At 42.7% G+C, this 24,817-nt stretch overlaps 1 protein-coding gene across 1 annotated transcript; it reads right to left on the bottom strand.

The window, feature by feature from the left end:
- Window positions 1-491: 491 nt before the first annotated feature.
- MAP1LC3B (microtubule associated protein 1 light chain 3 beta) lies at window positions 492-15,325 on the bottom strand. Its single transcript, XM_004014953.4, has 4 exons — window positions 15,193-15,325; window positions 5,506-5,561; window positions 3,140-3,246; window positions 492-2,276 (listed from the first exon to the last, which is right to left on the bottom strand). The coding sequence occupies exons 1-4, from the start codon at window positions 15,230-15,232 to the stop codon at window positions 2,102-2,104; spliced, it is 378 nt and encodes a 125-aa protein (XP_004015002.1). The 5' UTR covers window positions 15,233-15,325; the 3' UTR covers window positions 492-2,101.
- Window positions 15,326-24,817: the final 9,492 nt, after the last annotated feature.

The following is a 24,817-nucleotide window of genomic DNA, read 5'->3' as shown; positions in this document are numbered from 1 at the left end:
GCAGCCCCTCAGATGGAGAAGGCCTCCCTCTGTCTGGTCACACCCGGGGACTGAGGATGGTGATCACGTGCACACCTGCTGTTTACTGTATACAGCTCCCGACCCGGCCACGTCATGTACCACGTACCACCACGTAACGCCTTCCAGACCACACCCCACACACAGTCAATACTTGCTGTGTTCATTTAGAGCAGGTTTTCAAGTGCTTATTCCCACAAAACACCTACCTCCAGCACCCCCCCCCCGCCACACTGTGACACATCCGTAATCTGAAGAGAACTGAGTCTCTTGAAGGCAGGACACTGACCAACGTGAGCAAGGTGGAGCAAGGTCTCTTGCTCATAAGGCAGGGACCTTTAGAGGTGGGTGTCCCTCCACCCACAGTGAGACCAGCCTCAACACTCCTCACTCGGAAGGGTATTATCCACTTGGCTTTGGATAGTACAGACTGCAAGTCTCAAATACTAAGCCATTAACTTGAACTTTGATGATGGTTTTTAGTTGTGCCTTTATTCGCCTTAGTTCATTAAAAATGGTTTAAAGATCCTATAAATAGAGTGACCACCCATTAATGTGGGATATAAGTTAAGTCAGCCCTCTCAGCACGGTATTTTTGTCTTTAAAAAGCAGAGTTTCTTATAGGAATCTTATTGATCACACAGTAGTTACAAGAATGTCAGATATAATGATGTACACAATCTACACAAGACAGGCTAATTAAGAATGTACATAGTGTAAAAATATACATGTTAGAAGTTACATGTGGACGGATGCATGCAGCAGGAAGAGCAGATGGGGCTGAGTGCCCGTATGCAGTAATATTGCTTTTTCTTCCTCAATTACAGTGAATAACTGCCACTAACAGATACAGGTTTTCCACACACATCTAGATACACAAGGGGGAATGGTGGCCTGCTGCGTGTACAGTCTCAAGTGGGTCTGTGATCCTCTGTGGCAGCTCTCACAAAAAATGGTACATAGTGAACCCCATGCAGGTAGGAAGCACTCGTTATTTACTCTAGCTGGACTTCAAAAATGTTTAACGTTTGACATTAATATCTGTGAAGAATGTTTCCTTTTGCTATTTTCAAAAGTGACATGCACATGGAGTGGGAGTACTCTGATGACTGCCTGACCTAACAGTCACAACTGAAATACTCTTAAAAATGTTTTAATAACAGATTTTAGTCACACACAACATAAAACATGGATCATCTACAGCTACAAGCCAAAAGGCAGAAGACGCGCATCTGAATTTCAATGCTTTTAGTTTCAGTATCCTGCAGTTTTCTACCTTTGTCCCAAAGAATGAAGCCCATGTAACTGCTTGTTTATCAAAGCAGGCACCATTCTGAGCTCTTAAGAGAATATTCAAAACAAAAAATGTCTTTCTCTAGGCCTTCTGAGAAACTTGACCAAAATTATAAATTATTCAAGGTTCCTATTGAGCAGTAGTGGTCTTCTGTGTTACTTTCTAGAGAACAAACCAAATGAGAACTCTGGAACGAGAGTGCTAACTTGAAACACACTTCCTAGCAAGTGGGGACCCTGGACAGCAGCATGGTTTCCTTATTTCCTGTACACCCCCATTCACCCTGCTTTTTGCCAACTATTATGGCAAATGCATTGGGGGTGGGTGGCTACACCTGACAACATATACTTAGATCCTCTCAAGGAGCGTCCTCCAATTGACTGCAAACCCTTCTATAAAAAGTTGGCAGCTTCTATGAACCTAGAGAAGACAATGTCTCGCTGAATGCTCAAAACTGCAAGTTTCTTTTGGGGAAAAAAAGATTAACTTGAAGGTCTATTTTAGTGGCAACTTATAATGCAAAGTATTTTATTTTTAAACATTAAATTTAAAAAACAAGATAGCCTAGGTTAAATAATAAAGTTTCCCAAAGCTGAATGTGCTCACTTGGAGCTCAGTTTTTCTGCTTGAAGTACAAAAAAACCAACTTCCTAAATCTCCTAGGCAGGAAACTACTGTTTTGATGATCGGTGATTAGATGAACTGATCAACCTCAGTTGGTAACATCCCTTTTTTATTCCTTGGTAAGGGTTTAAAAAATTCTGTAACAGACGCATTTTTCTTTTAGTCTTACACAGATAATTTCATTCCAAAAGTCTCCTGAGAGGCGTATACCATATACAGGAATCCATCTTCATCCTTCTCGCTTTCATACACTTCACAAATCGGAGTGGACACACTCACCATGCTATGTCCATTCACTAACAGGAAGAAGGCTTGATTAGCATTGAGCTGTAAGCGCCTTCTGTTGAAAGAAAACGTGAAGAAATATTGATACATCAGTACACAGGGAGCATGTACAAAGTATCACCCACACTGGATTAGTATAAAAGTATAAAGTTAAGTGAAAGTGAAGTCATTCAGTCGTGTCTGACCTTTGCGACCCCATGGACTAGCCCACCAGGCTCCTCTATCCATGGAATTTTCTAGGCAAGAGTACTGGAGTGGGTTGTCATTTCCTTCTCCAGGGCATCTTCCCAACCCAGGGATCGAACCCGGGTCTCCCACATTGTGGGCAGACGCTTTACTGTCTGAGCCACCAGGGAATCCCATAAAAGTATAAAGATTTTGCTAATGTTGCTCCTGGCAAAATGCAATATGACTTAACTGATGATTTGAATTTCTTCTCACAAAGCACAAAATGTTTTCTATGACTATATGCATGATACGTATTAATGATAATCCTTGATAGATGATTCTTACTACATTACTTAAGCCAGTTTTTTTTTTTTTTTTTTTTTAGTTTTTACTTAAGCCAGTTTTAAACTAGTATGCTGGACTTGCCTGGTGGTGCAATGGATAAGAATCTGTTAATGCAGGGGAAAAAGGTTCAATCCCTGGTCCGGGAAGATTCCACACGCTTTGTGGTAGCAACTAACTAAGCCCATGCACCAAACTACTGAGCCCGCGTAGTATCTACATGGATGTCACAATCAGAAGGGACTTGAGATTCAGCAGGTAAGAAATCTAAAGACTCAGAAATGAAACACCTTATAATTTTATTTAGTTGCATATATTTTTATCAGAACTAGATGGCAGATTTATCTGTAAGCCTGTTAAAGAATGAGAAGTTACCCAAAGAAATAAGTTTAAAAGATGATTAAATACCTTATTATCTTGATGAGCTCACTCATGTTGACATGATCAGGCACCAAGAACTTTGTTTTATCCAGGACAGGAAGCTGTTTCTCACCTTTGTATCGTTCTATTATTACCTAGAAAGGAAGCCACAAAAGTGGTTTTTAAAATAGCCATTAATAATGAAAAGTAGTTAAAATACTTCCTTTGTTGTAACTGGCACATGCCAAAACAGGGTTTACAAAAGCACACTTATTCCTTATGGAGTACGGGGCAGGAGACAACACGGCTGCCTGCAGAGAAGGGCAGGGCAGCCACCAGCTGGGGAAAGCTTGCTGCGCTTTCTGTTATTTGGAACTATGAAAATACACTACCTAGTCAGAAAAAGACCCCAAGCCGTAAAAGAACAGAGATGCTGAGTACCAGCTTTAATGATCTCCGTCTACACCAATTCCAGACATGACGAGAGTTTTAACAAAACTTTAAGATCTTAACTATGGTAATAGACTCAAATGCTAAGTAAATATCTGACAACTAGAGACCACGATTAGCTGAGACAGTTTTTTTTTTTGCAGACTTCTCAGAGATTCTGTCATTTTGATATCTTTGCTTTTTTAAAAAATGAGTTTTAAAAGAATCTTGAACTATGCAGTGATCCAAAATAGTTCCACATTACAACTTAAATCCACTAGCTTCTTGCCATACTTCCTTCCTATAAAGGAAAAGAATTGTTTTTTAGTGGTAAGCCACATTATATAAGCTATGACTACAGACTAGTGACTGCCCATGAGCCTTAGTATTGCCTATTTACTGAGTACCATGGATAGCCTTCCCCATGTAGAGCAATTCTTTAGCCTGCTGTTATAACAAGAAGTTGTAAGGCAGGAATGGGAAATCTTTTTGAGAGTTTAAACGCTCATATATATGCTGTTCCACTGTATGGGGCCTACATGAGGTTCTGTAAGGCAAGCCAAGATGTCGTCACCTTCCCTGGCAAGATCAATAGCTTTCTTTATGTTGCTGCTGCTGCTAAGTCACTTCAGTTGTGTCCAACTCTGTGTGACCCCACAGACGGCAGCCCACCAGGCTCCCCCGTCCCTGGGAGTCTCCAGGCAAGAACACTGGAGTGGGTTTCTTGATCTATGAAGTATGTTTAAAACATGGTATCTGCAAGTATGAATATGACTTCTGAAAGTACTAGCAAAAAGATGACTGAAAATGTATGTAAACATTCATATTTCAAAAGGAGGTTACGCAACAATACTGGTGGACGGTTGGGCTGGTTATTTTGATTCCAATGACTGACAAGTACCTACTAGCAAACAGACACAACAGGTACTCAAAAGTGAAGAAAAAACCTTAAAATTAGGGAAATTACCCAGAAACCTCATGCCCAGGTCATATGTAGGCCGAAGCGTGAAAACAGACTGAAATTTCTAACCAGTCTAAGAAACACAGCAAACATACGTTTAAGTACAGAATCCTACAGTCCTGCCCTGCTGAGCAGACCATTCCTGTTGTCTCTTCTGTCTACTTCACAACCCTAATCCCAGATCTTCCCATCTTCTCTTCCCTCACTTTGGTATGAAATGATCAATCAGAAAGCCAACTATGGAAGCTTCTGTAGAAGTTAGCAGTGGATGCAGTCTGTAAGAGGTGACAGTCATGTCCCCAGAATTATGCACATTTTCCCAGCCACGTGGGATGGGATTCTCTTCCATTTTACAGATGAAGATACAGCAGCTGCTCTCAGAATTTTAGTAATTAGCCCAAGATCACTTAGTAACCCTGAACCTAGGGCCACAATTCATCCTCTGTCTGAAGCCAAAAGCTCCTTGACCATTTCTCTCTAGACCTAGTGTCACAACAGAAACCTATTTAAGGTCCACCACCAAAGGACCCGGGGCACAGCACATGCAGGCCCCGACACTACAGGAGCAGCATCTTTCCCCCATCTCCTGCAAAGAGGCCGAACATAAGAAGTCTTCTTTCTCTGGGGCCAAGTCGGGCAGCCTGGACTGTACAGTCAGTTAAGTCTTGAGAGATACTGATTCTCCCACAGTTGTAGTCTCTGCTTCCTTCAGAAGAGGGTGGACACCACCCATCTTTGATAAAGTATCAACAGATCTAGCCCCCTTATCCCTTCTCTACCAAGTAAAATTTACGTGGCTTGTGAAGTGTGTAACATTAAGGCAGCAGACTCAGATTTGGGAGTAAACAGTGATCAGATTACACTGCAGATGAGGATGCCTCCATTCCAGGTCACTAAACGAACACACTGGTCGCATGGGTGTAGATTCCTGCAGAAGCCCATCAGGCAGTCACATGGAGAAGCACTACTGAAGCAGGGCTCCCTTCTGTGTACATTAACAATAACTGAAACAGAGATGGCCTACCGGGATTTTGGTAGGATGCTGCTCTCGGATAAGTCGGACATCTTCTACTCTTTGTTCTGCAAAGAAAGGAAGAAACACCAGCATTATTAAGGGCCAAAAATCCAACTTATTTTCGGCACTGGTAGACTTCCATATCTGAACCCACCTATCCTTAGCTGTGGCACAGCAAAGCAGTAAAAACATCTTCCCTAGAACTGAGAGAAACCAAACACGAACACCTCATATCTCGCAAAGGTTAGTATGCAAGATTAACATACAGAGATTGGTTGCATTTCTCTACATTAACAATGAACTATCAGTAATAATGTAAAATATATATATATATATGTTCATCTTTTAAAGCTGCATCAAAAGCAAAATGAAACTTGGGAATAAACCTGACCAAAGAGGTTAATCACTTATACACTGAGAGCTATAAAACATTAATAAAATTAATGTTGATTCAAAGAAATGGAAATACATCCCATGCTCTTGCAATGGAAGAATATTGTTAAAGGAGCCACACTACACAATCTACAGATTTAATGTAATCCCTATCAAGTTACCCTTGCACAGAACTAGACCAAATAATCCTAAAATCTATATAGAACCATAGAAGACCCAGAATTGCCAAAGCAATCTTGAAGAAAAAGAACAAAGCAAGAGGAATAACCTTCCACATCTCAGACAATTTGACAAAGCTATGGTCATCAAAACTGTGTTAGTCGAACAAAAACAGACATATGGATGAGTGGAACAGAACAGAGCACCCAGAAATAAATCCACACACCTATAGTCAATTAATCTTTGACAAAGAAGGCAAGAACATACAATGGAAAAATGTCTCTTCAGCAAGTGGTACTGGAAAATCTGGACAGCTATATGTAAATCAGTGAAGTTAGAACACACTCTTACTATTCACAAAAATAAACTCAAAATGGTTTAAAGACCTAAATGTAAGAGAGGACACCATAAAACTCCTAGAAGACAATATAGGTAAAACATTCCCTGACATAAATCTTCACAGTGTTTTCTTAGTTTCCCAAGGCAACAGAAGTAAAAGCAAAACTAAACAAACAGGACCTAATCAAACTTACAAGCATTTGCACAGCAAAGGAAACATTTAAACGAACAAAAAGATAACCTACAGAGGGGGAGAAAAATATCTGCAAATGATACAGCTGACAAGGGCTTAATTTCCAAAATATACAAACAGTTCATACAACTCAACAACAAAACAAACAATCCAATTAAAAAACAAGCAGAAGACCTACACAGACATCCAACAGGCACACAAAAAGATGCTCAACATAACTAATAATTATCATATCTCAAAACTACAATGATTTATCATCTACACCGATCAGAATGGCCATCATTCAAAAGCCTACAAATAAATGCTGGAGAGGGTGTGGAGAAAAGGGAACTCCACTACTGTTGGAGGGAATGTAAGCTGGTGCAGCCACTATGGAAAACAGTAAGGAGCGCCTCAAAAAACCAAAAAGCAGAATGGCGGGGTCCAGCCCGGGTGGATCCAGGGAATTCGAAGGGTGGACGGAGTAGGCGAGGAAAACATTTATTTATTAATATAAGATTAGATTAGGAAGAAATAGTGTAGTAGGAAGATTAAGTGGAGAGAAGAGGCTGATTAACTTGGGTTACATGGAAAACCAATAAAGTTCCAGACAAGGAGCTTGCACCATCTACGTTAGGCCGCCGGCCCGTTTGAATATCGGTGAGTGCCCCGCCTTGGGCCCTCTCTCTTAGGGAATCTTAAGAGCCGGGACAAGTAAATAGACATAGTGAGCCTCCACGCCCCAGATGGGAATTCAGCCTGAAATTAGAGTAAAGAGGAGACTCGAGGGAAACCAGTCCAGCGACTGGCTCCCCTTCTATTGTCCTTCAAGGCCTTTTATACTTTTGATTATACATAGAGATAACGGGTAATACAAAATTATGTAGCGTTAGCAGCCCAGACTCTTTCTGTACATCATTTTGTATACAAAAGGTCTCAGGTGATTTACATTATCTTCTGGCCAAGAGGCTTGTTAACACTTTCTGGCTCTCTTCCTTAATGAATGTTAATTTCGTTTCCCCTAAGTGTTTTTCTTTAATCTGCATCTCCTTAAAGCGCTAAAGTTACAGCTCTATAGAACAAAGGCGCAGTGGGTTATAACAAAAAAGGTACTGAACTCAAAGATCTAATGTTGCTAATACCAGGTCTACTACTTGTTTTTCTATATACCAACTATATCTAAAAATAAAGGATATGAAAATTTGGCAGCAAGTATTGGCTCAACAAATGAAACTTTTAATCAGTCCTATTCTAATGATTTTGACTCTTCGGAAGCCCCTACATTCCTAGGATATTTTAAGCTTCCTGTGCCTCCTGTGGTCAGGAGGCCTCAAACAATCATATGCGCAGCTGTACGAGTCCTGCAGGCAGGCTAGAAAGCCATCAGAGGGGTTTCTGGATTGAAACACTCTTTCAAATGCAGAAGACTAAAGCCTTGAATTGACTTTTTCCAGAGAATATCAGAAGAGTGGAAAAGCAGGCAGATTCTTATTTTTGGGGGGTGGATGCTCAGGAAATTCCAGGGGGAAAACCTGAGGTCTGATTAGCCTTGCCATCAGACCTTGTCATGGGTGGAATTCCTCAAGCTGGCTCCCGGCATCAGAACTACCATATGACCCTGCAATCCCACTCCTGAGCATATATATATCTAAAGAAAACTAATTTGAAAAGATACATGCACCCCAATGTTCACAGCAGCACTATTCATGACAGACCAGACAGAAAAGCAACCTAAGCGTCTGTCACCAGAGGAATGGATAAAGATGTGGTATATACCTACAATAGAGTATTATTCAGCCAAAAAGAAGTATGAAATAATGCCATCTACAGCCACATAGACAGACCTAGAGATTATCATACTAAGCAAAGTAAGAGAAAAGACAAACATATGTTATCACTAATATGTGAAACCTAAAATATGACACAAATGAACTTATCTAAGAAATGGAAATAGATGGAAACACATACAGAATGGACTTGTGGTTGCCAAAGGGCAGTGAGGAGGGGGAGTGTTAGATTGGGAGTTTGGTATCAGCAGATGCAAACTACTACATAAAGAATGCATAAACTAGGTCCTATTTTATAGTTAGGGAACTATATTTAATATCCTATAATAAATCATAATGAAAAATTAAAGATTCGATGAGATCACTGGTACACCCCTTGCAAATATCTGCACATAGTAAATGGTTAATAAATGCTCTGCTATTCAAATGAAATAATGTCACTTGCAACAACATGGATGGATCTAGAGTGAGTAAGTCAGAGAAAAACAAGTATCATATGATATCACTTACATGTAGAATCTAAAAAGTGATCAAATGAATTTATTAATACAAATGGTTTGGAGAGCTTCTGGGTAGCAGGAGAGTGCAATTACCAAACTCCAAGGAGACAGAAACTCCTGTGTTCAGCACTCTTCCTTACCCATGCATCTCTTCCTTCAGCTGTTCCCTGGCAGGCTTTCACAGCCTTAGTATTAGGTTGGTGCAAAAGTAATTGCGGTTTTGCACTGTTGAACTTCACCATTTGATACTGGAATACATTCTGAAATAAATGTGGTTATGCTATATATCATTTTAATGTGCATTTCTCACTTTATGTTTTTTTGCTAATAGCATTGCTACTGCTGCTGCTAAGTTGCTTCAGTCATGTCCGACTCTGTGCAACCCCATAGGCAGCAGCCAACCAGGTTCCCCTGTCCCTGGGATTTTCCAGGCAAGAACGCTGGAGTGGGTTGCCATTATTTTATATCTATTTTAGACTATAGAAATGATGTATAAAAAGCAAATCTGAGCAATTTTTTAATGAGTTCAAAATGGGTCATAAAACATCAGAGACAACTTGCAGCATCAACAACACATTTGGCTCAACTGCTAACAAATGTACAGTGCTTTGGTGGTTCAAAGAAGTTTTGCAAAGGAGATGAAAGCCTTGAAGATGAAGACTGTAGTGGTCAGGCATCAGAGGTTGACAATGACCAATTGAAGGATCATTGAAGCTGCAAGAGAAATTGCCAAAGAACTCAACGTCAACCATTCTATGGTCCTTCAGCATTTGAAGCAAACTGTAAAGGCGAAAAGCTCAATAAGTGGGTGCCTCATGTTGTTTCGTTGCTAAGTTGTGTCTGACTCTTTCTGACCCCACGGACTTTAGCACACCAGGCTTTCCTGTCCTTCCCTTCTGCGGGAGTTTGCTCAAATTCATGTCCATTGAGCCGGTGATGCCATCGAACCATCTCATCCTGTCATCCCCTTCTCCTGCTGCCCTCAATCGCTCCCAGCATCAGGGTCTTTTCCAATGAGTCAGCTCTTCGCATTATGGACAAAGTATTGAAGCTTCAGCATCAGTCCTTCCAGTGAATATATTCAGGGTTGATTTCCTTTAGGACTGACTGGTTTGATCGCCTTGCTGTCCAAGGGACTCAAAAGTCTTCTCTAGCACCACAGTTCAAAAGCATCAATCCTTCCATGCTCAGCCTTTTTTATGGTCCAACTCTCACATCCACACATGACCACTGGAAAACCACAGCTTTGACTATATGGACCTTTGCCGGCAAAGTGATATCTGCCTTTTAATATGCTGTCTAGGTTGATCACAGCTTTTTCTTCCATGGAGCAACTGTCTTTTAATTTCATGGCTGCAGTGGGCATCCGCAGTGATTTTGGAGCCCAGGAAAATAAAATCTGTCACTGTTTCCACTTTTTCCCCATCTATCTGCCACGAAGTGATAGAACTGGATGCTATGATCTTAGTTTTTTGAATGTTGAGTTAGCAGACTGAAAATAAAAAAAATCATTGTAAAGTATTGTCTTCTCTTATTCTATGCAAAAACAAAGAAGCATTTATTGATTGCATTGTGATGAGTGACAAAAAGTGGATTTTATATGACAACCAGTGACTGACTACCAGCTCAGTGGCTGGACCGAGAAGCTCCAAGTGTGTTAGTTGCTCAGTTGTGCCCAACTCTTTGCGACCCCATAGACTGCAGCCCACCAGGCTCCTCTATCCGTGAGATTTTCCAGGCAAGAGTACTGGAGTGGGTTGCCATTTCCTTCTCGAGGAGGAAGAAGCTCCAAAGCACTTCCCAAAGCCAAACTTTGGGAAGGCCGGTCACTTTGATGGCCTGCTGCCCATCTGACCCACTGCTGTTCTGAATCCCAGTGACATCATTACATCCGAAAACTATGCTCAGCAAATTGATGAAATGCATTGGAAACTGCAACGACTGCTGCAGGTATTGATCAACAGAATGGGGCCAATTCTCTATGACAACACCCAACTGCAAGTTGCACAATCCATGCTTCAGAAGTTGAATGAATTGGGCTACGAAGTTTTGCCTCATCCGCCATATTCACCTGACCTCTCGCCAACCAACTACCACTTCTTCAAGCATCTTGACAACTTGTTGGAGGGAAAACATTTCCACAACCAGCAGGAGGCAGAAAATGCTTTCCAAGAGTTCCCTGAATCCTGAAGGACGGATTTTTATACTACAGAAATAAACTTATTTCTCGTTGGCAAAAATGTATTGATTGCAATGCTTTCTATTTTGACTAATAGGGATGTGTTTATGTCATAAGGATGTGTTGAGCTATAATGATTTAAAATTCAGGGTCCAAACCTGCAATTACTTTTGTATAAACCTAATGATAATCTGATAATCTAGTAATTAAAGTACTGTGAGCCACTCTAGCAATTTAGTCAAACACAAAGTGGTCTTGGAAAACTGATTTATAACTAACTAGAGCACTTGCAACTAGCCTTTGATGAGGGGAGGGGCCAGGCAGGATAGAGCCCTTACCCTGTTGGATCTGAGGCTATCACCAGGTAGTGTCACAACTGAGTTAAACAGGACAATGAGCTGAATTGCTTGATGTTTGGAAAAATACTTATGTCTGGTGTCAGAAGTGAGTTACACACACACAAAGTGAGCCACAGTGTTCAGGACAGTACTGTCAAGCAGAAGAGACACAAAGGTGGAGTTTTTCTTTACATCATCCTTTGAGCTCCTCTCTGTTTCTGGGGTGTCACTGGTATTGCATCACTTCTCTCAGCTGTCCTTATGTTTTATCCCAGAAAAGATGCTGAACCACCTATACTCCACTACCAGCCCTCTTAAATCTTTATCTTGTCAGAGCAGATTTCACAAGCAAAGGGAAATCATAATTTATTTACATCCCTGCAGCCAATAAATAATAAGTTTCACATACCCTGAGATGTTTCACATTTAAAAGCTTATCCAAATAAATTGAAGGTAAAAGGAATCACATGGCATCACCAACTCGATGGACATGAGTTTGAACAAGCTTTAAGAGTTGGTGATGGACAGGGAAGCCTGGTGTCCTGCAGTTCATGGGTTTGCAAAGAGTCGGACACAACTGGACTGAACTAAAAAGGAATCACTCAGGCTTAAGGATGAAAGATTTTTTATATAAGGAGAACAGGTTTATTATGATTAAGTGGAGAAGGGAAAAGCAAAAGGGCTCTAAATGTGGGGCTTCAAACTATAGTGTCAAAGCTTTATCTTGATTCATCCCCAAAATATGGTCCAAAAAGGAAGGCAAAAATGATCATTTTCATTAAAGGTGGGACAACTGAGGAAGACAAGTTGATTTCCTTAAGATGACAAGAGTAGTACCAAAATTCTAGAGGAATATCATTAGCATCCTGGCCAGCTGCAATGAAAATCCAGTGGTAAGCCTGGAGTAATTAAATATAAATATGGTATATGCTCAAGCCTCTTTGAGTAGAAGGCTGTTTTCAGAGGCCAGCAGTATATTTAACAAAAGCATTACCAACACCACTGATCAACGGCATAAAAGAACACTTCTTTCACTCAGTTACTTTCTTAGCGCTGTTATGATATGTTTATCATTTGCCTTTCTCAACAGACTGCCCCTGGCTTCAGTCACTTCTGTATTCCCCCAGGTCTCAGGCTTGTACAAAGGTGAAATGGACGCATAATAAATATTTCCCCCAATATGCCTAGAAATAAACAACGTAAAATCCCACCCATCCAGGAGTGACATAGCTTAAGCTCAGGGAGTGTTATCTAGGTGTTGGCATAAACCTCACTCTTCAGTCTACTTGTTAGAGTAATTGGGGTTATTTATTCTGGACTACCACATCAACTTCTGAGACAACCCAGACCCATTTTGTTATTGATGGTGAAGCTTAAGATCTAGATTTAACATTGAATCTCAGCAGATTATGTCTAGGAGAACAGACCTGTTATTAAACTAGGGCAACCCAAAAGAAAATAGAGTGAAATTATGACATTTGAGAAAACGGAATCCAAAAATATTTGCTAAAGTATAACTTTAAAGTTCACAAAATTATTCAAAATATTTGTAAGGACACACCACTGCCTCTTGACTCAGTGCTAGTCCACTTCATGTACTGGCTGCCTCCTGGAGGATGGGAAGAATTCTTACCCAAAGGGCTGAAGGACAAGTCCAGACTTTGCCACTAGGCGGACCATGATCTCCACCTCTCAGGGCCCCACCCAGTTTCCTTGGCTACAAAAGGAAGTAGTTGTTTTGGGTGAGCTCTAAGATTCAACCCTGGTAGAATATATCCTATCAGAGCTATACTCAATTTTTAATTAACCCAACTCACTCACTTGGGAAGAGTACTTATTGCTCAAGCTAACTGGGGCTGGTCTTAGGTTCTACAAAAAAGGTATCTCCAAAGAACTGATTTGACTCATTTACTGTGCTACAAAAAAATTATCAGTGCTGATTATCATGATCAATAGCAAGGAAAGGCAATAGCCATTAAATGATATATTCTTCTGCAAAATGACTTTTAAGCCCTTAAAAAAAAAAAGGAGAGGGTAATACTAGTTCTTATAACAAGGAGAAAATATACCTTTTTTATTGATGTTAGTTGAACCTACTGTAGTCGTCACTGCACAAGATACGTAAACCAAGTCACCACGCTGAATACCTTAAATTTACACAGTAATGAATGTCATTTCTCAATAAGAGTACAAAAAAAAAAAAACAAACACAAAAACGAATCAAGAGTCAGGAGACAAGGGAGAAAAAAAAAAAGGACTGGTAGTAAATCAAGGTGAACAAAGCGGAAAGCCCACAAATACAGTATATGCATCAGACACAAATGGAGAAAAAGGAAGGCATTCCTGCTGGTTTACCCTCAGGGCCACGGGCACCAGGTGAATTCCTTCTAATTCATTATTTTATTATCATTTATTTCCACTTTTATTCTCATTGTTCCTCACTTTTCCTACTCTTACTACCTACTCTTCTTCGTGGATTTTTCTAGATAACCTAAAAGTACTCTAAGCAAAAAGAAAGTTAACTATAGTATCCGGGTCATGAGAAAACGGGCATCTTTCCCATACAAACGTCCCCAGTTAACTTTTAATGCCAGTCAGTAAGGACAGAAGCCAGGTACAATGGCAAATCTGCTCCAAATCTGCTCCCAGGGCTGCACAAAAACTAATATTCACGAATATCTTAGTTCACAAAGGTCACTATAGACAAAATTTATTTTAAAAAAAAGACAAGACAAGACACCTCTAAATCTTGCTAACCAGCCAACTGCTTCAAGAGGCTGAAAGGATATGCTCTTCAGATCAACATGAATTTCATTTTTTGGAGTTTCTCAGGCACAGGAAATAATTATCGATAATGAGACCTACAAAACCATATCCAGATTCAAATGAACGCTTGTCTCTTTTCCAGACTTCAGGAAACTAGACCAAAGTAGACAGCAGAGACATTGCTCAAGATCCTAAAGAAGATTAAGACAGGAAGGAACGCTGGTCCCGCCCTACTCCACCTGGCCTGAGATAAACAAGCCCTACACAGGGGATATACAAGAAGGCCACGCTGTTATTGCAGCACTGTCTTGCTTTAAAAGGAGCACCAATCACTTCCTTCCCATCGGTTTTGTGCAGGAGTAAGTACTGTGATGGTGTTACTTTCGGTTTCCACCAAACACCAGCATGCTAAGTAGGGAGTCCAGCCCGAACTGGGAGAGAACGGATTTGCCGCTGGTGTCAAAGAATGCCGTCGCTAGCCAGTGAGAAGAAGAGCCACCCACCCTCGCGCTTGTGCCACAAATAGGACCAAGACGTCGCAGCCACGCGGGGCTGCAGGGGAAGGGGCGGGCATGAGGACCCCTCTCCGTGGAGGTACTGACGTCTGAAGGGACCTAGACGTGCACCCGCGGTGCCACCACCTCTGAGAATCCGGCCCGGCGCCGGGCCAAACTCCCCCACAAGGACTGCACCCCCGCGCCACTAGCGCTCGTCTCGTCGGAGGGCCCGAACACCCCGGGGCTGGAGCGCTGACGGCCCCGAGCTCACAGCCCGCCGGCCGCCCGGGCCGAAAGGTGATTCAGCAGCTCCCAGCCAGCACGCCCTCGGCCCCTCAGACCCCCAGGCCCGGCGGCCCTCGGCCCGTCAGGCTCCCTGCCTCGACTCCCTCGGCCGCCCGGGCCCGGCCTTCCCGCAGCCCCCGCCTCAGCTCGCCTCGGCCCCTCAGCCCCGTAGCCCTCCGCCCGTCCGCCCTCTCCGGAGCCCCTCAGCTCGGCCGGGCCCCGCTGCCTCGGCCCCGAAGCCCCCGCCGGCCCTCAGACAGCGTCCGGCTCGCGGCACCCACCGAAGGTTCGGCGCTGTTTGAAGGTTTTCTCGGACGGCATGGCGCTGCAGGCTGGGTGGGGGCGGCGAGTTGGAGGGTCCAGGCGGCGGCGGAGGCGGCGACAGCTCCGACGGTGGCGACAGCGACTTCTCTTGTGTCTCCTTAACCCGCAGCCGCGTCAGGTGACCTGCGCGGCGTCCCGGGAGGCGGGGCCAGGGGCGGGCCGCGGCGGCCGCCATGGCGAGCGTGGCGGAAGCGGGCCGCGCGCCGCGGCCGGGGCGGGGTCGAAGCGCGCGAGTGGCGAGGAGCGAGCCGCGCGCATGCGCAACGGGCCAGGCCAGGGCTCGCGGGAGCGAGTGGGCGCGTGGCGACCGGCGACGGGCCCGGGGAGAGCGAGCCAGGAACCTGGCGGTCCCCGCGGGCACGTGCCCGGCGGACGCGCGGTGCTGCTTCCCTGGCAGAGCTGCAGGGGCGCAGCCTCGCTCCTGTTCCCCGTGCCGGTTACGGTGGCCAGCGATGTTTCCACAGGAAAATAAAGGCCTGTTGTGCCCTTGCCTTCTGAGAGCTCACAGCTGGAAGCTGCTGGTTCTTTTCCGTCGGCGGCTTTTTGTGTCTTTGTTGGCTTTCCACGTCAAGGACATCTCAGTTTTCTTTTCTAAGGAAACTGTCAACTGGTAACTTCCATCACACATTGTCCCAACTGGGAAAAGAGCCAAAACTGCGTTGTTTCAGGTTATGGTCAGTCGAGTCTGGCTTTGGAGAAAGTCGGTGCCCTGGGCTTGACATTCGGCCTTAGGTGACTTCTGGGGTGAAGGGGGCCCCGGGTATCACCCGCAATGGCAGGGCGCCTGCCTGTCCGCACTTGGCAGAGTTCACTACCTTTCACTGTTCTCGGCTCTTCTCTTAAATAGGGAGCCTTACCCATATTCAGTCCTCACAGGCTTTCGGTAACTAGCGGAACTACCTTGAATACCTAACCGCTTTTCTCAGTCTCAGACTCATTTGTACTATATTTGAGAACTCCAGGTGTTTTCCGAGGAGCAGATGGAAGTGACCTGGTAGAATATAGATATCTATGAAGCATTTAGTGAGCAAGTCAGTTATTGCCCAGTTCAAACATCTAATAAACAGGTATGTGAATAAACAGCACTTGATTCTTTGATTGGTTTTGCTTTTTAATATCTTGGACTTTGAAAGTGTTCTCCCCTTTTTTGAGTTTGAAAAAAGCCTTTCTTATAATATCTGTTTAATAAAGTCTTTGGATTGTGCTAATGAACATTTATTATACAAACATACAGAACCTACTAAAACATAGCTCTCAAAAGGGTTCCAGTGCAGCTGGAATTTCTTCCTTTGCAGAGAAGCCAGGTCTGCTGTATAATTACCCCCCACTGCCAGAACAGTGATGTTAGCTGTGGCTCTCTACTGTGTCACTGTTCACAAAAGAACACTGTATTGTGCCTATGTCACTTTCCCAGGTTCCCCACCCCCCTTTCTGTCACAGTTCTTTACCTTGAAAAATCTCTGATAAGGTACAGTTAATAAAGAGGACTTAGGGATTTTCTTGGTGGTCCAGTGCCTAAGACTCCATGCTCCCAGTACTGGAGGCCTGGGTTCTATTTCTGGCTGAGGAACAAGATCTCACATGGCGCAACTAAGGGTTCATAATGCTGCAAGATCACAACTCAAAGATCCTGCCCGCTACAACTAAGACCCGGCATAGTCAAATAAAATTAGCAAATAAATTTTTAAACAACAAGACTATATAGAATCCAATTAAAAAATAAAGAGGACTTAAACATTCTATCTGGTTTCCAAAGGAAGGTTTTAAGCTCCATGGACATTCTTAGTATTTTTGTATTTATTCTGCAAAGATTGGGATGAGGGGAATCCTGTAAGAGTACCTACCTTCTGCCAAACACAAAATGATCAGTTTCAAAGTCTCCATGAGAGTGTGGACGGTGTATTGCTTTCTTTTCTGGGTTTTTATGATACTGAATATTGACTGGTGAGTGCTTTTTTGGCTTAATTGCTACCTTGTAAGAAATGGACTTTTTGTTCCCTTGCTGGACAACTGCTCCCAATGCAAGAAGAGTGAAAAAAAAAAATCGATATCAGGCATATGGAACTGGGGGGAGGGTAAGAAGGGTTTCATATTTTCTAGTCCCTTAGGCATCCATAAAGCTTTACCAAATTACCTCAAGCCTTGGGTTCACTGCCCCAGGGATTACCACAAGGGCTATTACAGTGATGGGACAGGATTACTCCATGATTTTTCAAGTATTGAAGTCCATATTAACAGTGATTGCTATGGTCTTATTTAAAATTCCTACTTGAATTTAAAACCACACAACCCCATAGGTATCTCAGAAAATCATTTAAAGCAGTTGGTGTGTAGTTATCTCATGAGCCTGAAAGAAAAGCATATTGAAATAAATTATATTTAAAGTTGACTAATTTGTTATATGCAAACAAATATCAACTAAGAGATACTGTAACTTCATGTAAATTTTTGAAAACAAATGTACTTGAATGTGAAAAATTTCATGTGCCCTCAGATTGCAGTTCAGTAGACATTCAGTGTAGTAAATGATATTCTGAATGGTCAGTTAATATCACTCATGAATTATTTTAAGCTAGTTAATATAAGCATAGCAAGATTTATTTTTAAACAAATAGCAAATATGACTCATCTTTTAAATAATCTACATAATGTACAGAAGAACAAATCTGTCATGTGAATTTATTCAATGCTTTCTCCAGAAACCTCATGGTACTTTTTAAACTATCACATAATCATTCTAGAAAGCCAAGCAGGGTCAATTTTAAATAACTCTCACCCTACTCCTTTTTCCTAACATGAAATGACCACAATTGTGGGGGATATAAGGTAACTGCTAGAATATGATGTCCCAGCATTAGTGAAGTAATGCTGTAAATCATGCTACCACGCTATTTCTGCGAATCTGTAAAGAAGGCATGAAACGTTAACCTGCAGTACAGAACACGTTAGGGTTATTTTGCCACACTCAGTATGGAGGGCAAGTCACACTGAGCTTTAACTTAGCTCTTCAGGCCTGCCCGGCCTGTCCCGCCTCTTCTCTTTCTGATTGGGAGAAATATCCAACCCTCCTTGTTGTCCGGGCTACTATTGGCTGTTGGTCCAATCAGTGTTGTGTCATCCCTGCTCTTTAGCACAAGTAAACAAACAAGTATTGCTCAAGAGCAGTGTCCTGGCTATTCTCAGAAAAGATTCAGCCAAGAGGGTTTTGCAAATGACGCTCCATAGCTTGCAGTCTTTCGGAACGTCTTCACCGGGTCCAGGAGAGATTGTTCAGAGCGAAAGAGGCATGGCGCAGGAGAACGTCCTCTCCCATGACGCCCTGGCTCTCCTATACAACTTCAGAAATCAGCACCCCGGTGACTGCAGGAAAGCGATCTCAAATCACTCCTACAACCTAATACTATGTCTTTAAGTGAGCGTGTAACAGTTCATGGAACCGGCTGGCCTTTCACAAGCCCTTTTTTTTGTTGTTGTTATAGTCGTTTGTTCCTTTAATTGTAAACAAATTCTGAAGGACTGCTCTTTTTCCAGCTTTTGCCCATAAATGCTGCTGTTGAGACTCTTATTTTACACACCAAATCTCTTGTTTAGCCTTTGAATAATTTCTCTTCTCTCCATTCACCTTGATTATTTCTTCTGAGCAGATGCCATTTTCAAATCTGGATTCTGAGAACCAGCATGGGGAAGTTAACAAGGCTTTCTTAAGTCCAATAACTGCTATTTTCCATGACTTTTGAGGCAATCAATTGAAAAATGCCTTGCCCTGTACACTACTAATTTCCTTCAGTTCAGTTTGGTTCAGTCGCTCAGTCGTGTCTGACTCTTTGCGACCCCATGAATTGCAGCACGCCAGGCCTCCCTGTCCATCACCATCTCCCGGAGTTCACTCAGACTCACGTCCATTGAGTCAGTGATGCCATCCAGCCATCTCATCCTCTGTCGTCCCCTTCTCCTCCTGCCCTCAATCCCTCCCAGCATCACAGTCTTTTCCAATGAGTCAACTCTTCGCATGAGGTGGCTAAAGTACTGGAGTTTCAGTTTTAGCATCATTCCTTCCAAAGAAATCCCAGGGCTGATCTCCTTCAGAATGGACTGGTTGGATCTCCTTGCAGTCCAAAGGACTCTCAAGAGTTTTCTCCAACACCACAGTTCAAAAGCATCAATTCTTCGGTGCTCAGCTTTCTTCACAGTCCATCTCTCACATCCATACATGACCACAGGAAAAACCATAGCTTTGACTAGACAGACCTTAGTCGGCAAAGTAATGTCTCTGCTTTTCAATATGCTATCTAGGTTGGTCATAACTTTTCTTCCAAGGAATAAGCGTCTTTTAATTTCATGGCTGCAGTCACCATCTGTAGTGATTTTGGAGCCCCCCCCAAATAAAGTCTGACTCTGTTTTGACTGTTTCCCCATCTATTTCCCATGAAGTGATGGGACTGGATGCCATGATCTTCGTTTTCTGAATGTTGAGCTTTAAGCCAACTTTTTCGCTCTCCTCTTTCACTTTCATCAAGAGGCTTTTTAGTTCCTCTTCACTTTCTGCCATAAGGGTGGTGTCATCTGCATATCTGAGATTATTGATATTTCTCCCGGCAATCTTGATTCCAGCTTGTGTTTCCTCCAGTCCAGCGTTTCTCATGATGTACTCTGCATATAAGCAGGGTGACAGTATACAGCCTTGATGTACTCCTTTTCCTATTTGGAACCAGTCTGTTGTTCCATATCCAGTTCTAACTTGCTTCCTGACCTGCATACAGATTTCTCAAGAGGCAGGTCAGGTGGTCTGTATTCCCATCTCTCTCAGAATTTTCCACAGTTTATTGTGATCCACACAGTCAAAGGCTTTGGCATAGTCAATAAACCAGAAATAGATGTTTTTCTGGAACTCTCTTGCTTTTTCCATGATCCAGCGGATGTTGGCAATTTGATCTCTGGTTCCTCTGCCTTTTCTAAAACCACGGAAAAGAAATGCAAAAAGGCAAAATGGCTGTCTGGGGAGGCCTTACAAATAGCTGTGAAAAGAAGGGAAGCGAAAAGCAAAGGAGAAAAGGAAAGATATAAGCATCTGAATGCAGAATTCCAAAGAATAGCAAGAAGAGATAAGAAAGCCTTCTTCAGCAATCAATGCAAAGAAACAGAGGAAAACAACAGAATGGGAAAGACTAGAGATCTCTTCAAGAAAATTAGAGATACCAAGGGAACATTTCATGCAAAGATGGGCTCGATAAAGGACAGAAATGGTATGGACCTAACAGAAGCAGAAGATATTAAGAAGAGGTGGCAAGAATACACAGAAGAACTGTACAAAAAAGATCTTCATGACCCGGATAATCACGATGGTGTGATCACTCATCTAGAGCCAGACATCCTGGAATGTGAGGTCAAGTGGGCCTTAGAAAACATCACTACGAACAAAGCTAGTGGAGGTGATGGAATTCCAGTTGAGCTCTTTCAAATCCTGAAAGATGACGCTGTGAAAGTGCTGCACTCAATATGCCAGCAAATTTGGAAAATTCAGCAGTGGCCATAGGACTGGAAAAGGTCAGTTTTCATTCCAATCCCAAAGAAAGGCAGTGCCAAAGAATGCTCAAACTAATTTCCTTAGATAACAGTTTTCACTAACAAAGAGTTCCCTCTTGTAATCCCAAGAGGGAATGTATTGGGAGCATGTAGTCATTTGGTAAAACAAATGATCTGTTGGTACAACTGCTGTGGAAGATGGTATGGAAGTTTCTCAAAAGATTAAAAACAGAACTGCCATCAGTTCAGTTGTGTCTGACTCTTTGTCACTCCACGGACTGCAGCATGCCAGGCTTCCCTGCTCATCACCAGTTCCTAGAGCCTGCTCAAACTCATATCCATCAAGTTGGTAATGCCATCCAACCATCTCATCCTCTGTCATCCCCTTCTCTTCCTGTCTTAAATCTTTCTCAGCATCAGGGTCTTTTCCAATGAGTCAGTTCTTCACATCAGGTGGCCAAAGTATTGGAGCTTCAGCTTCAGCATCAGTCCTTCCAATGGATATTCAGAACTACCATATGACCCAGAAATTCCACTCCTGTATATATATCTGAAAAAACCCCACTAATTAAAAAAGATATCAATACACATACCCCAATGCTCATATCAGCATTATTTACCATTGCTGAGATATAAAAGCAACTTAAGTGTCAACAACATTCATCAACAGACGAATGGGTAAAAATCTGATGTACATATGCACATACAATCAGCCATAAAAATGAACAAAATTTTTGCCATTTGCAGCAACATGGATGGACTTGGAGGACATAATGCTTAGTGAAATAAGCCAGAGAGAGAAAGACAAATAGTGTATGATATCACTAATATGTTGAATCCAAAAAAATACCACAAACTCTAGTGAATATAACAAAAAAGAAGCAGACTTTACAAACACGGAGAACAAACACTAGTGGTTACCAGTGGAGAAAGTGAGGGAGGGGCACAAGAGAGGTGGGGAGTGGGAGGCACAAACTTATATGTGGAATCTAAAAAATACAATGTGAGGCAGCTACTCACCTGAGTCTGCCTGCTCTCCCACTGTGAGCATACTTTCACTTAATAAATCCTCACTTTGCTTTCTTGGAAAAAAATAAAACTATAACAAACTAGTGAATATAACACAAAGAAGACTCACAGACACAGAGGACTAGTGGTTGCCATGGGAGGTGGCAACACAGGAGTGGGAGAGCGAGGCACAAGCTTTTGGGTGTGAGATAGGCTCAGAGGTGTGCTGTATAACACAGGGAATATAGCCAATATTTTGTAATAACTGCAAGAAAAAGTAACCTTTAAAATTGTATACAATTTTTAAAAATTTCCATTAAAAAAGATCTTTTCTATCTAATTTTCCTTCATTTTAGCATGAATGTATCCTCTTTGGTGTTTTTTGTAAAGGATCCAGTTCTACATAACGGGCTGTAAAAGCTTCAAGGACACAAAGCTTTCAGGGTTCAATGTGTAATTGTTTTCTGCAATAGCCTAAGCCTTCCCCCCTGGTTCTTCTCCTCCATTATGGATTACCACAGTCCTCATGGTCATCCATTTCTTTCTGTTCTAATGGTCAGCACAAATTCAAACCTTTAACATCTTTGTGGGTTCTTGTACACAGTCTTTTATTGTTCCTGCTGTCAAAAATGTGGTGGCTCAGAGGTTAAAGTGTCTGCCTGGAATGAGGGAGACCTGGGTTCATATCCCTGGGTCGGGAAGATCCCCTGGAGAAGGAAATGGCAACCCACTCCAGTACTCTTGCCTGGAGAATCCCATGGAGGGAGGAGCCTGGTAGGCTACAGTCCATGGGGTTGCAAAGAGTGGGACACGACTGAGCGACTTCACTTTCACTTTAACTGAATTATACATAAATCAAATTACGAACATAGTTTAACCATTCTTCAAAAGATGGAAATTTAACCAAATTATTTTGTACATTTTAATATACCCTAAAACTTTTCTAGAAGAATATTTTATTAATAGGACCTAGTAGTGAGTAGATAGATTAAAAAAAAAAAAGATTGAAATATACAGCAGCAAAGTACATGCTTTATAATCTATGGATCCACGCAGAACATAGCATGTAGGTTAGTCAGGCATTCTGTAAATACTTATCACATGAGTTGACGCATTTCTGTTTGCTGAGAGACTTCCTAGCTTGGATAGGGATGGTGATGATCCACAGGGCTTCTTTAAATCTGTTTGGTTTACATTCCTCCCTTTGTAGCCGTCTAGGCAGTTTGTTCTTCTTCACTCAACCAACATTTAGCCAGTACACATTTGCCTATCACATGATGCATGCTAGCATGTCCGTCACGTAACAGAGGATACAGCTAGTGAGGCTGCTACCAAAGGAAGCAAGTGTTTGTAATAAACGATGGTGCAGTAATAAAGGGACATCCCTGGAAGGGGTACCATTTGAGGACAAGGTGGAAGGGGTGACTGTTCACTGGCACAGACTGGGAAGAAGGTTTTCCTGGCAGAGGAGACAGCTTGAATAAGGGGCAGGGATGTGACAAGGCATGGTGCGTTCCCACTAAGGAACTGGGTGGCTCCCATTGAGAGATGTTTGGAGACAGGAGATGCTGCCAGACCTGGTGGTTAGGCCTGGATTGTGAAGCACTCTGTGTGATGTGATATGGAGTCAATGGGGCCATTAAATACTAATATTAAATAGGTGAGTGAAGCATGACTCTTGTTTTGTTTCTGTGTTACCATTTGCAGGAAGTGAGTTCTGATAACAGGCTGGAGGACAGTTCGAAAAAACACCCAGATACAGGGAAGGCAGTCACAAGTTGTTTTCCAATTGCCCCGAGCTGAGATAGTCAAGGTTTGAAGTCCAGCATTGTTACTTCTGTCAAGATGCACTTCCCTGTTTATGGGATTCTGTGGACTGGGGTAGGCAGCCGTCTTTTCCGCTTGGAGACCTCCTTAGGGAAGTAGTGAAGAGCCAGGACCTTGTGGAGGCTGGGCCCAGGGAACTGGTAGAGTCGTTATTTTTCAATCTGAGAAGAAAGAGCAGCGCTGACCAGAAACACTGGGGTGGTCTGTGGATTCTTAGCTTCCATATGGGCTCTGGGCAGTTGCTCCAGCACTTCAGGGTATTGACGTCAGTCTGGACCAGAAAGGAGTTGGGCCCAGCCAGGCAGAGGTCTGCTTCCTCTCGTAATCGCATCCTTCTCTCTGGAAATGACAGTTTCTTATTATTAGTGCTGCTTAAGGGGAAGCCACTGTCACAGGAAGGCTTTGTGTCTTTCACCCCTGCCCCAGGCCCCAGCTGGCTTCCCCTCTAGAACCCACAGTACCCTAGAGCACAGTAAACAAGGTAATTAGGGCACAGCAAGATCATATAGATCTGATAGAGTGCCTGAAGAACTATGGACAGAGGTTCATGACACTGTACAGGAGGCAGTGATCAAGAAAAATAAATGCAAAAAGGCAAAATGGTTGTCTGAGGAGGCCTTACAAATAGCTGTGAAAAGAAGAGAAGTGAAAAGCAAAGGAGAAAAGGAAAGATATACCCATTTCATTTGAAAAGACCCTGATGCTGGGAAAGATCGAAGGTGGGAGAAGGGGCCAACAGGATGAGATGGTTGGATGGTGTCACTGACTGGATGGATATGAATTTGAGTAAACTCCAGGAGTTGGTGATGGACAAGGAGGCCTGGTGTGCTGCAGTCCATGGGGTAGCAGAGTCAGACACGACTGAGCGACTGAAATGAACTGAACTGAACTGAAGATCATACAGACTACCCACCTAGTGTGATTTCCCCTTTTCATTGCAATCAGGGTAGAAATAAGTGAATGTCAGTTTTTAAATAAAAGAAAGGCATAATTTAGGGTCCGACTTGGCTTAACTAGTTCCAGGTGCTATAAGTTTGTGTTGTTCCCCTAATCACACCTTATATGACCCTTCTGGGTCATGGGGAGACGTGGCGTGGTTATCCTTGTGCGCATCCTGAATTGTTCTCACAGGGGGGATCCTTGAGGTGTACACTGGGGTCCTTTGAAACTTTTGGTGGGGTTCTTGGGATCCTGCGGGGAGTTCTTCCAGGCCTTCCCGGGAGG

The sequence above is a fragment of the Ovis aries genome, chromosome 14, assembly GCF_016772045.2.
Source record: "Ovis aries strain OAR_USU_Benz2616 breed Rambouillet chromosome 14, ARS-UI_Ramb_v3.0, whole genome shotgun sequence".
Taxonomy (NCBI): domain Eukaryota; kingdom Metazoa; phylum Chordata; class Mammalia; order Artiodactyla; family Bovidae; genus Ovis; species Ovis aries.
This window is presented reverse-complemented; position numbering and strand designations above follow the sequence as displayed.

Excerpts from the sequence above, each read along its gene's own strand:
- MAP1LC3B (XM_004014953.4), bottom strand. The coding sequence starts at position 15,232 with ATGCCGTCCGAGAAAACCTTCAAACAGCGCCGAACCTTCG. Across the intron at positions 5,562-15,192 it reads CAAACAGCGCCGAACCTTCG|AACAAAGAGTAGAAGATGTC; the intron begins GTGGGTGCCGCG and ends CTTTCTTTGCAG. Across the intron at positions 3,247-5,505 it reads AGCATCCTACCAAAATCCCG|GTAATAATAGAACGATACAA; the intron begins GTAGGCCATCTC and ends CTTCCTTTCTAG.